At 47.5% G+C, this 15,399-nt stretch overlaps 1 protein-coding gene across 1 annotated transcript in view; it reads left to right on the forward strand.

Annotated features, from left to right (window-relative positions):
• CPD (carboxypeptidase D) overlaps positions 1-15,399 on the forward strand; it is a 134,016-nt gene that overhangs the window by 10,222 nt on the left and 108,395 nt on the right. Inside the window, exon 2 of the mRNA XM_029611226.1 lies at positions 12,024-12,271. Within this exon, the coding sequence (XP_029467086.1) occupies positions 12,024-12,271 (248 nt within the window). The remainder of the gene's footprint in view (positions 1-12,023; positions 12,272-15,399) is intronic.

The following is a 15,399-nucleotide window of genomic DNA, read 5'->3' on the forward strand; positions in this document are numbered from 1 at the left end:
GAATTATCTTCATTTTGCCGAAAAGCAGTCCACTCTCCAGCCAGTGTCTCTCCTTCTCGAGGCTCCTCTTCGTTGAACCCTGCAGCTCCTGGTTGTCCCGCATTAGTCGGACCTTCCTCCGTTCCACGCAGAACCTCCTCCCTGGCGTGACCCGGAATCACCTCTGGGTGCACCAGAGTAGCTGTCAGACTTTCTGCAGGGTTGTCAGGAGCTGTTCTCTCCGCCGGGGACAAAGATATCGTTGAGTCAAGGAGGTTGCCGGTTGTTGGTGCGTCTTGGTGGCTTTCCTCCCGCGACTCCTCTCGCAGTGTCCCAATTCTTCTAAGTATGTGATCATCCATCGGCCCACGAATCATGCCCCGTGTCGGAGTGTCCATATTCAGCCTTTCTCGGGCCCTCCGCTTATACCCAGAGTGTGGCATTAGGAAAGTGTACCAGGTAATTGGGGAGAGAGACGTGCCCACACCCTCCCTCTAGAGCGCCATCTTGGATCTCTCCCAGGAAGTAGTTCAGATTTGATCATGGGCTCGGGCTCAGGGCATGCTGCTCTGGACCATGCACCTTGCAGGGACGAATAATGTGGTGGTGGACTGCCTCAGTTAGGCCTTCTGACCCACAAGTGGTCCCTGAATTTGGTGGTGGTGGACCGGATCTTCTGCCTCTGGGGCACTCCAGACTTGAATCTCTTTGCCTTCCTCTGTAACAGCAAGGTGAAAAACTTCTGCTCCCTATACAGAGGGGATGGCAAACCAGCCACATCGGCCTACTGTAGGTGTATCCTCTGCTTCTGCAGGTGCTGAAGACTCTCCTGAAGCTCTGGCAGAACAAGGGAGCCCCTCATTGGCCGAGGCAAATCTGGTTCCCGCTCTTACGGGATCTCTCTATCAGGGACTTGATCAGTCTGGGGACCTCCCCGGACCTTGTCACGCAGGATCGGGGCAGGCTGCACCACCTCAATCTCAGGGCGTTTTCCTTAACGATCTGGATGTTGAGAGGCTAATTTTGCAGCCCTTTGACCTGTCAGAGGATGTTTCTCAGGTCCTGGTAGCCTCCAGGAAGGCTTCCACCAGGAAGTTTTATGGCCTGAAGTGGAGAAGGTTTGCCGTGTGGTGTGAGGGTCAGGGGTTGGATCCATTCACCTGCCCTACACTGAAGCTGCTTGACTATCTGCTACATCTTTCAGATACTGGTTTAAAAACCAACTCTATCAGGTTGTATCTGAGTGCTATCGGTGCCTACTATCAGGGGGTGGAAGCTTTGCCCATCTCTATGCAACACATAGTGGGGTGCTTTATGTGAGGTCTGCTTCAACTAAAACCTCCTCTGCGTCGTCCTGCTTTGTCTTGGTACCTTAATGTGGTGTTGGTTTAACTCATAAAGGATCCTTTCGAGCCACTGCGTACCTGCGACCTGAAGAACCTGATCTGGAAGGTCATGGTCACTTTGGCATATAGGGTTAGTTTGCTTCAGGCGTTGGTGACATATCCACCATACTCGAAGTTCTTTCATGATTGGGTGGTTCTCTGTACACCTCTTAAATTCCTACCAAAGGTGGTGACAGATTTCCACCTGAATTAATCAATCGTCATACCCAGGCCCCATTCACACCAGGGTGAATGGGCACTGCACAGCTTGGATTGCAAGAGAGCCTTGGCCTTCTCCTTGGAGCAGAGAGCAGGCCACAGGCAGTCCACGCAACTGTTCATTTCATTTTATAAGAACAGATAAGGTTTACTTGGCAACTGCAATTTCCAATCTAACTGGCTGGTGGATTGCAACTCCTTCTGCTATGTGCAAGCGGGGCTGCATCTTGGGGGCCATGTCAGTTCTCATTCTGTCAGAGCCATGGCAGCTTTGGTAGCCCATTTGAAGGCGGTCCTTGTGTTTGAGATTTGCAAGGCGGCGATGTGGCATTCCCTTTACACTTTTGCTGCTCACTACTGCTTGGACAGAGATGTCTGACACAATAGCAGCTTTGGCCGGTCTGTCCTCTGGAATCTCTTCCAGCTGAAGAATCCAACTCTTCTGGCCTAGGGCCCCATTTTTTGGGTTAAGGGGTCTCCCTCTGTTTCCAGCAGGACCTCTGTTGTGCCTGTTGGCACCTGGTTGGATGAATCTTGGTCTGGCTTGCATGCAGGAACAGCCTGTAGCTAGGGATTCACCCATATGTGAGGACTACCATCCTGCTTGTTCTAGGAGAAAGCAGAGTTGCTTACCTGTAACAGGTGTTCTCTTAGGACAGCAGGATGCTAGTCCTCATGAAACCCGCTCGTCAGCCCTGGAGTTGGGTTTTATTATGTTTGTTTTATTTTTTAGCAATTCTCTGTAACTAGACTGAAGGGGGACCCTGCATGGCCGTGCAGATAGGGGCGTGCTGGGCATGCCCAGCGTGCCAGTCAAAGTTTCCATGTTGGGCTCCTTCTGATGATGTCACCCATGTGTGAGGACTACCTTCCTGCTTTTCCTAGGAAAAGACAGCGAACCCAAGGCTTGGGAACTTTGGGTCCCCCTCCATGCACTTCTTTCTCCTAACAACTTTTTTTGTAAACACTAAACAAAATGTATTGAATCCTTAAATGTTATAACATCATCACAATACACATCTTTTGAGACCTTTCTCAACAGTGACAAAGGATGGTGAGGACTAACATCCTGTTGTCCTAGGAGAACACCTGTCTGTTACAGGTGTTTTCTCTGCTATGAACAGTGGATCGTGCACAAGGGGATGTGCGTTTTCTGTTGTAGCACCAATAATAGTGGAATAGCCTTCCTAGTAATACCCTGCATCAGAATGATTGCCTGGCTTTCCATAAGGCAATACCCTGATACGACTACTGTGACAAAGAGAGAGTATAAGTTAATCTTCTTCAAGTTATCCTTCTTGGGATAAGGTAAGCTGCTGCTTCTGCATTTCCACTTGAGCTGCTATAAAATGACATGGGAAGGAAGTGGTAGAAAACAGGATGTAACCATCTTTTTCTATTGCTTCTCTACCCAAACTAATAACACTATTTCAAGTTGTTGAATTTAAATAGAGAAATTACAGCTAGGTAGGAGTAAGCCACAATACGATATATATATATATCTATATCTATATATATCTCTCTGCATGATTAACTTTTCTCCCCAACATATACATGTGCAACAGGTCTTATGATCTTTAATAAAAAAAATATACGGTATATATTCCTGAGTTTAGGTGGAATATTAAAAACACTGAGAATTGGTGGTCTGAATATAGGCTCATGTAATTAAAAATGGAAGTTTTAGCTTTGCAGGATTGGTGATGCAAAGTGCTAGTAACACAAACATTGAATTTGAGGGCAGCTGAGGCCCATCTAACTTGCCCAATTTTGTTCTTGGTACTTTTCCATAGACCTCACTTGATTGCTGACTTTCCCTGCTATGCTTATCTCAGGCTTTCTTGAACTCTTATTCCCTGTACAGACCTGGATCAGTCCAGACTCCTGGGTTTTGCCCCCCATCTAGCAGATGGAGACAGAAGTTTAACAAACAAACTCCGCCTTATCTAGGCTGGTGCCACCTACAGTCTGGCAGTATTCTTCTGTCTCCAGCATGTGGAGGAGGTGCAAAACCTACAGTCTGTGTTAGATAGATAGGCAAAACTTTAAAAAAAAAAGGTTATAGAGACAATTTCATTGGAGACTGACCGCAGTGTGTTCCTGCAGGTCAGGGTCTCTCGCCTCCCAGGGGGTTGTGAGGTCCTGAGGGGACCATCCTCCCTGGTTACAGAGGCTATTGGTGTTGGGGGTTGAGGACCCATTTTCCAACCCACACTACCATTGGGGGTGATACCGGGGAGACCGGCTCACTCCCCCCAGTGGGTTCAGGACCTTAGGCGGCTGGACAGGTAATTTAAAAAAAAAAAAAAAAAAAGGGGGGGTGTCATTTTTTATTTTCACGAATCGTCTCCCTTTGCTCTTCAGTTCGCAGGGAGGGGGGGGGTATTTCGGAGCCAATTCACCGCGTTCTCGAGGGGTGGGTGCTGAATTTGATTGCCTGTCCGGCCGCATGTCGGACCTGCGGTGCGAGCATGCATATCTCGGGACGGCCTGTGTACATCTTGCGTCTCCGGGGGTGTGAGTTCCTCCGCGCCGCTGAAACGAGTGGCCCTCCAGGTGCAGACTCTTATGGGAGCGTTTGGAGAGCTGCCTGCCGCGATCCCTGGCCCATTCCCGGGAAGTGTGGGAACGGGCGCCATTTTAGGTCCCTCGGGGTCAGTGGTCCCGGTGGCGGATGCCATTTTGTCTCCTTTGGGAATGGGGGGTGCTGCAGCACAGGCAGTTCCAGGGATGGACAACCTTCCCCCGAGTTTGTCACCTCAGCGCAGAGTCTCTGAGGGGGACAGGCCTGCAACTAGTGTCAGGATGAATGTTGATGATCTGGCTGCAAGGGACACGGATGATACCTCGTCAGAGTCTTCTTTTTCTTCAGATTTCGTCCTGCTAATGCATAAGGCCTTTAAGGCTCGGATGGCACATAAGAGAAGACCCCCCTCCCCTGGAATCCCAGCCCCTTCCTCCAAAGCAGCCTCGGGGCCCTCAGAATGCAGGAGCCTCATCCGACCAGAGACCAAAGCCCTTAAGGATCCCGGTGCCTGACCCTGATCCTTCCTCAGAATCGGAGGACTCTGAGGACCCGGACGCATGGGAGTTACCTTCTCAGCCCCCAAGGGGGGTGGAGGGAGAGGCCGAGCCACAACAGGGCGGACTCAGGGGTCCATGGGGTGGACGGGGATGATCTGAAGGTGGTCTGCCTGTTTCGCAGAGTTGAGTTAGGGCCTCTTATCCCGGCTATTTTGGGGGAGCTAGGGATTCAGCTGCCTCAGGTGGAGTAGCGCCTAGCAGCTATGGACCCTGTGGTACTGGGTCTACTGGGGCCTCCTTCATCCTTCCCTTTTCATTTTTCAGCCACGGGTTTGCTGTTTAAGGAGTGGGACACTCCGGATTTGGGCATTAAGGTGGTGAAGGCGATGGACAAGCTATACCCCTTGCCCGAGGAAGCTTTGGATCTCTTGTGGGTTCCTCCGGTGGATGCAGCAGTGGCGGCGGTCACGAAGAAGACCACTATCCTCGTTACGCGGGGCACGGCCCTTAAGGACCTGCAGGATCGTAAACTGGAAGTTCAGCTTAAAAAGATTTTTGAAGTGTCTGTCCTGGGGATATGGTCAGCGATGTATAGCAATTTTTCGTTGAGGGCAGGTCTGCATTGGGTGCTGCGGCTACTGGCCAATGACTCATTGTCCCAGGAAGATGCTCTTCAGGCGGGTTGCCTGGAGGCAGTCATTGCCTACGGTGCGGACACTTTTTACGATTTGCTGCACACATCGACCAGGTCTATGGTGTCGGCTTTGTCCGCCCGACGTCTGTTATGGTTACGCCACTGGGTGGCGGATGTCTCTTCCAAGGCTCGCCTGAGTTCCCTGCCGTTTAAGGGTAAGCTGCTCTTTGGTAAGGAGCTAGAGGACCTGATTCAGTCCTTGAGCGAGAATAAGGTTCATCGGCTGCTGGAGGATAAGCCGAAGTCGAGAGGAGCCTTTTCTTCCAAGGCTTGGTTTCGCGGGGGTAGGAAGTCTCAGACTTCTCGGGGATCGGGTTCTTCCCTTTGTCACAATGCCAGCAGGCAGCAGTCCTACACTCTGTCCTTTCGAGGGCGGCGTTTTGGTAGACCTGGCTCCGGCCATAGTGTACTGAGTGGAAAGACTTCGCAATGATAGGCGGGCGGCTCAGTCCTCTGTCCCAGTGGTGGTGGCAGATTGACTCTGTACTTCGAGGAGTGGGCCAAAATCACGTCAGACCAGTGGGTCCTTTTGGTGATAAAACACGGCTACGCATTAAATTTTGCACGCAAGCCCCACCAGAGATTCCTAGTTTCTCCCTGCGATCAGGAGTCAAAACGCGAAGTGATACAAGAGACGCTACAATGGCTTCTCGCCCTCGGAGCCATCGTGCTGGTGCTGGTGCTGTCGGGGGAGGTCCGGAAGGGCTGTTACTCCATTTATTTCGTGGTACCCAAGAAAAAAGGAACATTTCATCCCGTTCTCGACCTCAAGTGGGTCAATAGATGCCTGCGGATTCCTCGCTTCCGAATGGAAACCCTACGGTCCGTCGGTGCGACGGGGGGAATTTTTGGCCTCTCTGGATCTCACCGAAGCCTATCTATTTTTTTATTTATTTGCATGGTTTTCTATACCGACCATCATCAGAGATATCATGTCTGTTTACAATTAACTAGGGATAACGAAGTAGGAAGATAGCAGTTACAAAAAAACTGGGGGGTGCGAGAGTAAAGGCGCACGGGAAGAAGAGTCGCAGGCAAGAGGATAGATGATCTTAATACGTAGGAACAGATAAAGATGTACAACTGCCGACAAAGCTGTTGTGTGGTTACAGTAACAAATGTTAACAGACAGGTATACAGTACATTACAATGGTTACAGTAAGACATGTTGTTGGCATACAGCCTATCTGCACATCGGCATCCGCGCAGATCATCAACGTTTTTTAAGGTTTTTCATCTTGGGGCGCCACTACCAGTTCCGAGCTCTGCCGTTTGGTCTCGCCACTGCGCCCAGGACATTCACCAAGGTCATGGTAGTGGTGGCGGCGCAGCTCCGCAAGGAGGGGTACCTTGTACATCCGTATTTGGACGATTGGCTGATCAGAGCAAAGTCGGAATTGCGTTGCCAGGAGGCAATCGCTCGTGTACTGCAGTTACTAAGGCGTCTTGGTTGGGTAGTCAACCCGGCGAAGAGTCACCTGTCCTTGGAGTTTTTGGGAGCTCTGTTCGATACTCGGCAGGGCATGGTGTCCCTCACGGAGGAGCGTCGGGTCAAGCTTCAGGGGCAGGTACGGGCCCTGCCAGCCAATCCCTCCCTGATTGTTTGGGATTACTTCCAGGTGCTGGGTTCCATGACTGGAATTGGTTCCTTGGGCCTTCGCTCATATGCAGCCTTTGCAGTCAGCTTTACTCTCCCGCTGGAACCCTGTCTCAGAACAGTTCCATATTCAGTTGCCCCTGGCGGGTTCTGCTCGTTCCAGCCTCGCCTGGTGGCTCAACCCGGACAACTTAAGACGGGGAGTGACTTTGGTCATTCCAGATTGGACGGTGGTCACCACGGATGCCAGCCTATATGGTTGGGGAGCGGTTTGTCAGTGGACGTCTGTGCAGGGCCAGGTGGTCCTCACAGGAGGCTCTGTGGTCTATCAACCACCTGGAGACCAGAGCGGTGAGGTTGGCGCTGCAGGCGTTTCTGCCGATTCTCCGAGGCAAGTCGTTACGCATTCTGTCCGACAATACGACCACGGTGGCTGGGAGGAACCAGAAGTCAGCCAGTAGATTTGGAAGCTCAGTTACTGATATCTTGGGTGGAACGGAATCTGTTCAGCATAGCGGCCTCCCACATTGCCGGGGTTGACAACGTTCGAGCGGACTATCTCAGTTGACATTTGCCTAGATCCCGGAAAATGGGAGCTCGCAGATGAAGCCTTTCATCGCATTTGTGCCTGTTGGGGAACACCCTGTGTGGACCTGATGGCAATGTTTGGAACGCCAAGGCGCCATGCTGCTTTGCCCGCCGCAGAGAACCGTGCGCGGAGGGCGTGGATGCTCTGGTTCTCCCCTGGCCGAAGGAAATCCTGCTGTATGTGTTTCCTCCTTGGCCACTCATCGGGCAAACTCTTCGCAGAATAGAAGTGCATCCGTCTGAGGTAATTCTTGTCGCTCCCAAGTGGCCGAGGCGTCCATGGTTCGCGGATCTGATCAATCTGGCCATCGACGTTCCCCCTGAGATTTCTGGATCTGCCGGACCACCTCCATCAGGGTGCGGTTTATTTTGATCAAGTCGAATGCTTTTGTCTAGTGGCATGGCTTTTGAGAGGAAACGTCTGAAATCCCAGGGGTATTTGGATGCGGTGGTATCTACCATGTTACAGTCCCGCAAGGTCTCCACTTCTTTGTCTTATGTCAGGGTCTGGAAAGTTTTTGATGCTTGGTGACTCGCCAGGGGAGGTGTCTACCCGGGTGGGAGTCTGAGGACTTGAGCTTTCTTCAAGATGGCTTGTCCTGGAGTTTGTTACGAGTGCAGGTGGCTGTGATCGGTTCCTTGCGCGGTAAACATATATGGGCTAAGACTGGTGGCGCACCCGGATGCCTCCCGATTTTTACACAGGGTAAAGCATTTGAGACCTCCTGTACGGGGTCCGTGTCCTTCTTGGAATTTGAATTTGGTTCTTAAAGCCTTGTGTTCGGCACCCTTTGAACCTTTGCGTAGGGTAACTTTGAAAGATCTCACCTTGAAGGTCGTATTTTTTGTGGCAATTGCCTCTGCTCGCCGACTGTCGGAGCTTCAAGCGTTGTCGTGTAGGGAGCCCTTCTTGAGGGTTTTTGATTCGGGCGTTTCCCTGCATAAGGTTCCATCCTTTCTACCCAAGGTGGTGTCGTCTTTCCATTTGAACCAGTCAGTGGAGCTGCCAGCTTTCTCTGAGCAAGACTGGTCGGACCCCGCTTATAAGGATTTAAGGAAGTTGGATGTTCGCTGAGCTTTGCTCTGCTACCTGGAACTTACCAATGAGTTCAGGGTGTCTGATCATCTCTTTGTGCTCTGGAGTGGACCTCCTTGGGGTAATATGACTTCCAAGACCACGATAGCTCATTGGTTAAAGGAAACCATTAATTCTGCTTATTTGTTAAGTGGGCGGCCATTGCTGGTGGGTCTTCGGGCTCACTCTACTCTATCTCAAGCTGCTTCCTGGGCGGAAAGTCATCAGGTGTCACCCGAGGAAATAAGTACGGTGGCTACGTGGAAGTCGCTCCACACCTTTGCTAGACATTACCATTTGGATGTTCAGGCGTCTGGGACAGGGACATTCGGATCTGGGGTACTGCGTGCGGGCCTCTCCGGATCCCATCCCAAGTAGATAAAGCTCTGGTACATCCCAGGAGTCTGGACTGATCCGGGTACGTATAGAGAAAGGAAAATTAGTATCCTTACCTGATAATTTTCGTTCCTGTAGTACCACGGATCAGTCCAGACTCCCGCCCTGATTTGGGGTCTTATCAGTTTGGAGAATCCACGCTATTGTTTATGTTTAGTTTCAATGTAAACCGATGTGATTTGTATTTCATACAGGAACACCGGTATATAAAAATCTAAAAATAAATAAATAAATATTGTATTCCTGTCTCATTTCTTGCAGATTGATTTTGTTGTTCGGCAGCCCATGGGTGCTGATCCCATCTGGGGATTCCATGAGCCAATTTTTCTGGTTGTTCGGTTACTGTATATAGTTAGTTGGGGTTTTTTATAATCCATTCTGCTTTGACATTAAGTAATACTGCCAGACTGTAGGTGGCACCAGCCTAGATAAGGCGGAGTTTGTTTGTTAAACTTCTGTCTCCATCTGCTAGAGGGAGGGCAAAACCCAGGAGTCTGAACTGGTACTACAGGAATGAAAATTATCAGGTAAGGATACTAATTTTCCTTTCTTTGTCTTCTCTGCCTTCACTAGAAGTAGTATAGTGCTGTTTTCATTCACAAATTCTGTCTCATGTTTCTCCTTGACTTTGCCGCAGGGTTCACTTTCAGTACTTCCAAATTCTAAGTGTTTGGTTGGTGAATAAAATTCATAGTGTCCTGGAAGTTCAGTATACATATGACGCTAGCATTTATCAAAACCAATAAAAAATATTTTGGTTTATGTGGACTGCTTTAATAACCATTGTAATAACAGCTGTCCAGGTCTTCAAGACAAGTTATTGCCGAATAACTTGAACTGATGAACTAAGTTGTTTTCTAAGATGGTAACTTTTAAACCGATGCGCGTGCATGCATTTGCTTACATATGACGGCCCGCTCCCAGGTACATGACCGTTTTATAACATACATGTGCATGTTATAAAATAGCCTGACTGCACGCGCATGTGCGTGCAAATCCTGCTTCTACTGCGTTAATCGGGGAATTTTAAAAGGGGTGCTTGCCGATTCCATTACCAGTTTACCAATTCGTCCAGTTAAGAGAGAGATCCTCTAACCCCTCCCCTGGTTTGATAGCTTTCAGTTCCCCTCCCAGTTAGCTCCAACCCTTAAAACCCAGTAGATCTGCTTATTTTTCTTTACATTTTTAACTTACGCGGCATCTATTGTAGAAGTAGTTATTTGGCAGGGGGCCTCCGTGCTCCTCGGATCACAAACTCCTCTTCCCCTCACAATACGGATTTCGCAAAGCTGCCAGCACAGAATCCCTCTTGGTATCTCTAACGGACCACCTGATTCTGGGTCTTGACAAAGGTCATTCATTCCTTCTGATCCTGTTGGACCTTTCAGCTGCATTCGACACGGTCAACCACACCAGCCTCATAAAACAACTATCAGCCATTGGAATCACAGGGTCCGCCCTAGCCTGGTTCAAAAGTTTCCTTAACAACAGAGGTTACAAAGTGAAAATACACAATAAGGAATCCACCCGTTTTCATGCCCCCATAGGAGTACCACAGGGATCCTCTTTATCACCTACCTTATTCAATATTTACTTACGCCCACTGTGCCTACTTCTAACGGATCTAAATCTCAAACACCTTATCTATGCAGACGATGTGCAGATAGTAATTCCCATTAAAGAAACACTAGTCAAAACACTGGAATACTGGAATACGTGCCAATCAAAAATCAATGATCTTCTCTCCAGCCTGAACCTCATACTAAACACCTCCAAAACAGAACTTATTCTCATTACTCCTGAAAACAACAATCAACATACCTTCATACCAAACATCCCCCTATCTTCTCAAGTCAGGGACCTAGGAGCCATTATTGACAACAATTTGAACCTAAAAGCTTATATAAACCGGACCACCAAGGACTGCTTCTATAAACTACAAGTATTAAAAAGAATTAAACATCTCTTCCACTTCCAAGATTTCAGAACCATACTTCAAGCAATAATCTTTGCTAAATTAGACTATTGCAACGCCATACTTCTGGGCCTTCCATCTTCATACACCAAACCGCTACAGATGGTTCAGAACACAGCGGCTAGAATCCTCACAAACTCCAAAAGAAGAGACCATATCTCACCCATCTTAAAAAATCTTCATTGGCTCCCCATCCAGGCCAGAATCCTCTACAAATCTATTACAATCATATACAAGTCAATCCACCACCTTTCATCCCTGGACCTTCAATACCCACTCAGCCTTCATACCTCTCAAAGACCAATCAGAGAAGCACACCGAGGATCCCTCCAGGTTCCGAACACAAAATCAACCCGTCACACAACGGCAGGAGACCGGGCACTCTCGACAGCTGGACCCGCACTTTGGAACTCAATTCCTACTAATCTCCGCCTAGAACCTTGCCTTCCAACCTTTCGCAAGAGACTAAAGACTTGGCTTTTTAAACAAGCCTTCCCGGACAGCTCATAACCCCCTCCAGTTCATATAACAATGTCTCTATATAGTACTGTAAATAATTATTAAATTTATTTATACTTCCCTTACAATTCCTGTTACACCCCACTCTCCCCCTTTCTGCTCATTCCATGTTATTTTCCCCTGTTTTTTGTAACTGCTTCCCCCCCTGCACAAGTTTAGTTATACTGTTCATTGCACCCCTTGTTCTATGTGAACCGGCATGATGTGACTTGCTCATGAATGCCGGTATATAAAAAAGCTAAATAAAAATAAATAAATCATATCAGTGTTTACATACACATCTTTGGTTCATGCCCTCAAATGCCAATGCCCTGCCTAGACCACACCCACTTCCCACCCCTTTTTGAAAACGTTCAACATATGCATGCTACGGGAGATAAACGTGTATCTCAGTGGCTTTTAAACTTCGCTCACACACTGAAGTTGACTTCTTCATGCATCCCCTAATTAATGCACACATCGGGCTTTTAAAAATCACCTCTATTGCTATAGCACAAAAGCCTTAATGTTTTGGAACAGTTTTACAATGTTAATTCCCTGTTCTCCATAGTAAGTTCTTTATTTTATTGCAGGTTTTTGCTCTCTGGTAACTTGCATGGTGGCTCAGTTGTGGCCAGCTATCCCTACGATGACTCCCCATCACATACGGTTTCTGGTACCTACAGCAAATCTTCAGATGATGAAGTGTTTAAGTATCTGGCAAGGGCCTATGCTGCCAACCATCCCATAATGAGAACAGGCATTCCTAAGTGTGAGGGTGACATGGAAGAGACCTTTAAAGATGGAATCACCAATGGAGCACAGTGGTACGATGTACAAGGTAAGTTTTGCTGCAGATGCTTAACTTTTTAGTAACTTTATATAATCTATCATTATAATAGTCATGTATTTGATCTCATATTTAATTACGGTGCAGCTGATGCTGCATATATGATTGCTATTTTGAAATTTATATTTTTTATACAGGTTTCTGTGTAAACCCCCACCCCTCAAGTTTGTTGCAGTGAATTAACAAATTGCTCCAGATACAGAAAACACATTTCAGAAAATGTTTAAACCATTGTTGCTAGTATCTGTATCTTCAGGTTTTTCTCATTTGTTCTTTTTATGTCTTTTGATCAGTCTCCTAAAATAGCTCACAATATATCACTTACAAAACTTTATTCATTTCCAGCATGCAATCAATTCTATAACAAAATAATAATCATCAAAAGTGTTTCTTCTGTATTGGACACACAAATTGAATCCCTCCTCATTATTTTCAATATCCCAATTGAACATACATATGACACCACTATGATATACATATAACACTCCACAAAAACACACACAAACCACAGATAAAAACCCCAAAACCCAGGAACCCTGTTTATTAAAAAAAAAAAAAAAAAAAAAAGTGTCAAAAGTTCTGGGGTATTATGCACAAACACTGCAATTGCAAATCTCAATCAGGGAGGAACGGGATGACTGTTGCCTCTGGAAAAACTCCCTTCCTCTATAATCTTGAATGGGAAGACCAGTCTCCAAAAGGTGACGAAAAATTGCCAGTTTTATGAAGCTCTTATATCAAAGCAATCCGCATCCACTCTGTGGTCTAAAGTTGCTTCCAGATGACCCTCAAAAGTATGCCCAAATAATGCGGAGGGAAGTGTCATCCTTGGTGGGAACTTTAATCTGACGCTTAATCCTAAACTAGATAACTCCTCGGGGACTAGTTCCGATTCTGCCCTCTCTCGTAAGGCTCTTAAACGCATCCTCACACTCACAATGGGAGTGGATATTTGGTGCTCCCGCTTTCCCACTTCCCGTAGCTATACTTATTTCTCACCCCCTCACAACAGTTACTCTTGTTTAGATATGTTCATGATTGATAAGACTAGACTCAATGCAGTGCGAGCGGTAGATATTGAGCCCATAGTTTGGTCTGATCATGCTCCCATCTGGTTTCAATTATACATAGGCCAGTATGATTCCAGTCAGTGCTTCTGGCGTCTAAATGACTCCCTGTTGGAGGATAGTACCTTCCAGAAGCAGCTGGTTACGGAAATTCAGGAATACATTCGCACTAATGACACAGGAGAAGTCAGTGCAGGGGCACTATGGGAGTGTCTAAAATGTGTGTTACGGGGTTCTTTCATTGCCCGGGCGTCTTATGTCAAGCGGCTTCGGGAGAGGGAGCGCCAGACTTTGTTGCTGGCCTTACATAAGTTGGAACAGGCTCATATGCGGGATGCGGTTCGCTCTCCGCTGCGGGGTTCTATTCAGGAACTTCGAGATAAGATCACGGCATTGGACTCCGCACGAATAGCGCATCATGGAATTGGCCCAGCAGAAGTTTTTTGAGGGTGGGAACAAAGCTGGGCGCTACTTAGCCCATGCTGTCAAGCGGAGACAGGCCCAGAATAACATTTCTAAAATTAAAGATCATACCGGGGGGGATCCTTACTGATAATGCCTCAATTAGGCAACGATTTCATCAGTTTTACTTGTCACTCTACAGCGGGGATATGGATATACAGGCTGACTCAATCAGGGCTTATTTGTCTCAGATTCCTCTCCCTATCTTGACCGCTGCACAGAGGCAATTTTTAGATAAGGACATTACGGCCATGGGACTCCAGGAAGCTATTAAATCCCTCAAATCGGGAAAATCCCCGGGCCTCGATGGGTACACTCCAAGGTTTTATAAACAATTTGCCATGGCCTTAACGCCCCTTCTTTTGAAATTTTTCAACTCCCTAAGGACGGGGACTACTTTATCTGCACAGGCCAATACGGCCGGGATTACGCTATTGGTAAAACCTGGTAGGGACCCCTCGGTCTGCGGTTCGTACAGGCCCATTTCTCTGTTGAATATCGATGTTAAATTATTGGCAAAAATCCTGGCGAACCGTTTGAATTGTTTTATAGCTCAATTGGTACAGGCCGACCAGGCAGGTTTCATCCCTGGGAGAACTACTGCTGACAATGTCCAAGATTTTGGATAACATCTGGTTTGCTCGAAAACACAATATCCTGGCTTTGGCTTTATCAGTTGATGCTGAAAAGGCATTTGACATGGTGCATTGGCCTTATCTCTTCCAGACTCTGGAATGTATGGGTTTTGGTACCCCCTATCTCCAATGGTTATGTCAGCTTTATAGTTTTTCCAGGGCTTGCTTGAAGATAAACAATGGTTATTCTTCCCCGTTTGTGGTGGGCAGGGGGACTAGACAGGGTTGCCTGCTGTCCCCATTGCTTTTTGCACTATTCCTTGAACCATTTGCCATTAACATCTGTCGAAACACTTAATATTTACGGGGTGACAGTCGGCAACATCTCCACTAAAATCTCTGTATGTCGATGATATTTTATTCACTCTCACCGACCCTGCAAATTCCCTCGTCGGTGTAACTGATGAGATGGAGGCCTTTGGTAGGGTCTCTGGCTTCACAGTAAATTGGGACAAGTCAGAGATTCTTAACATAAATATCCATCCCAGGACGGTCAGTCGCCTTCAGGAGTTATTTCCAATCAAATGGGCTAAAAAACAGATTAAATACCTAGGGATTCAGCTTAGTGTCACTCAGGACTTGCTTGCCATCAATTATCTACCTTTATGGAATAACTTATCCAAGGACATGGAAGAATGGAGCCGCTACCATATTTCCTGGCTGGGTAGAATGGCCGCATTCAAAATGAATATTTTACCAAAACTTTTATATCTATTTCAGACGCTCCCCATCTTGTTACCTGCATCGCTATTAAAACAATGGCAAAAGCGGTGTATGACCTTCATCTGGGCGGGAAGGCGGCCCCGGGTGGCTCAAAGGGTCCTCATACAACCCAAACTCAGAGATGGACTTGGTGTACCAGATCTTACCTGTTACTTCCGTGCCGCCCAGTTTAAAAAATTGGTGGATTTGCACTTATCTAGACGTCCGAAGCAGTGGGTGCTTATTACTCAGG

Source organism: Rhinatrema bivittatum, chromosome 8 (genome assembly GCF_901001135.1).
Source record: "Rhinatrema bivittatum chromosome 8, aRhiBiv1.1, whole genome shotgun sequence".
Lineage (NCBI taxonomy): Eukaryota > Metazoa > Chordata > Amphibia > Gymnophiona > Rhinatrematidae > Rhinatrema > Rhinatrema bivittatum.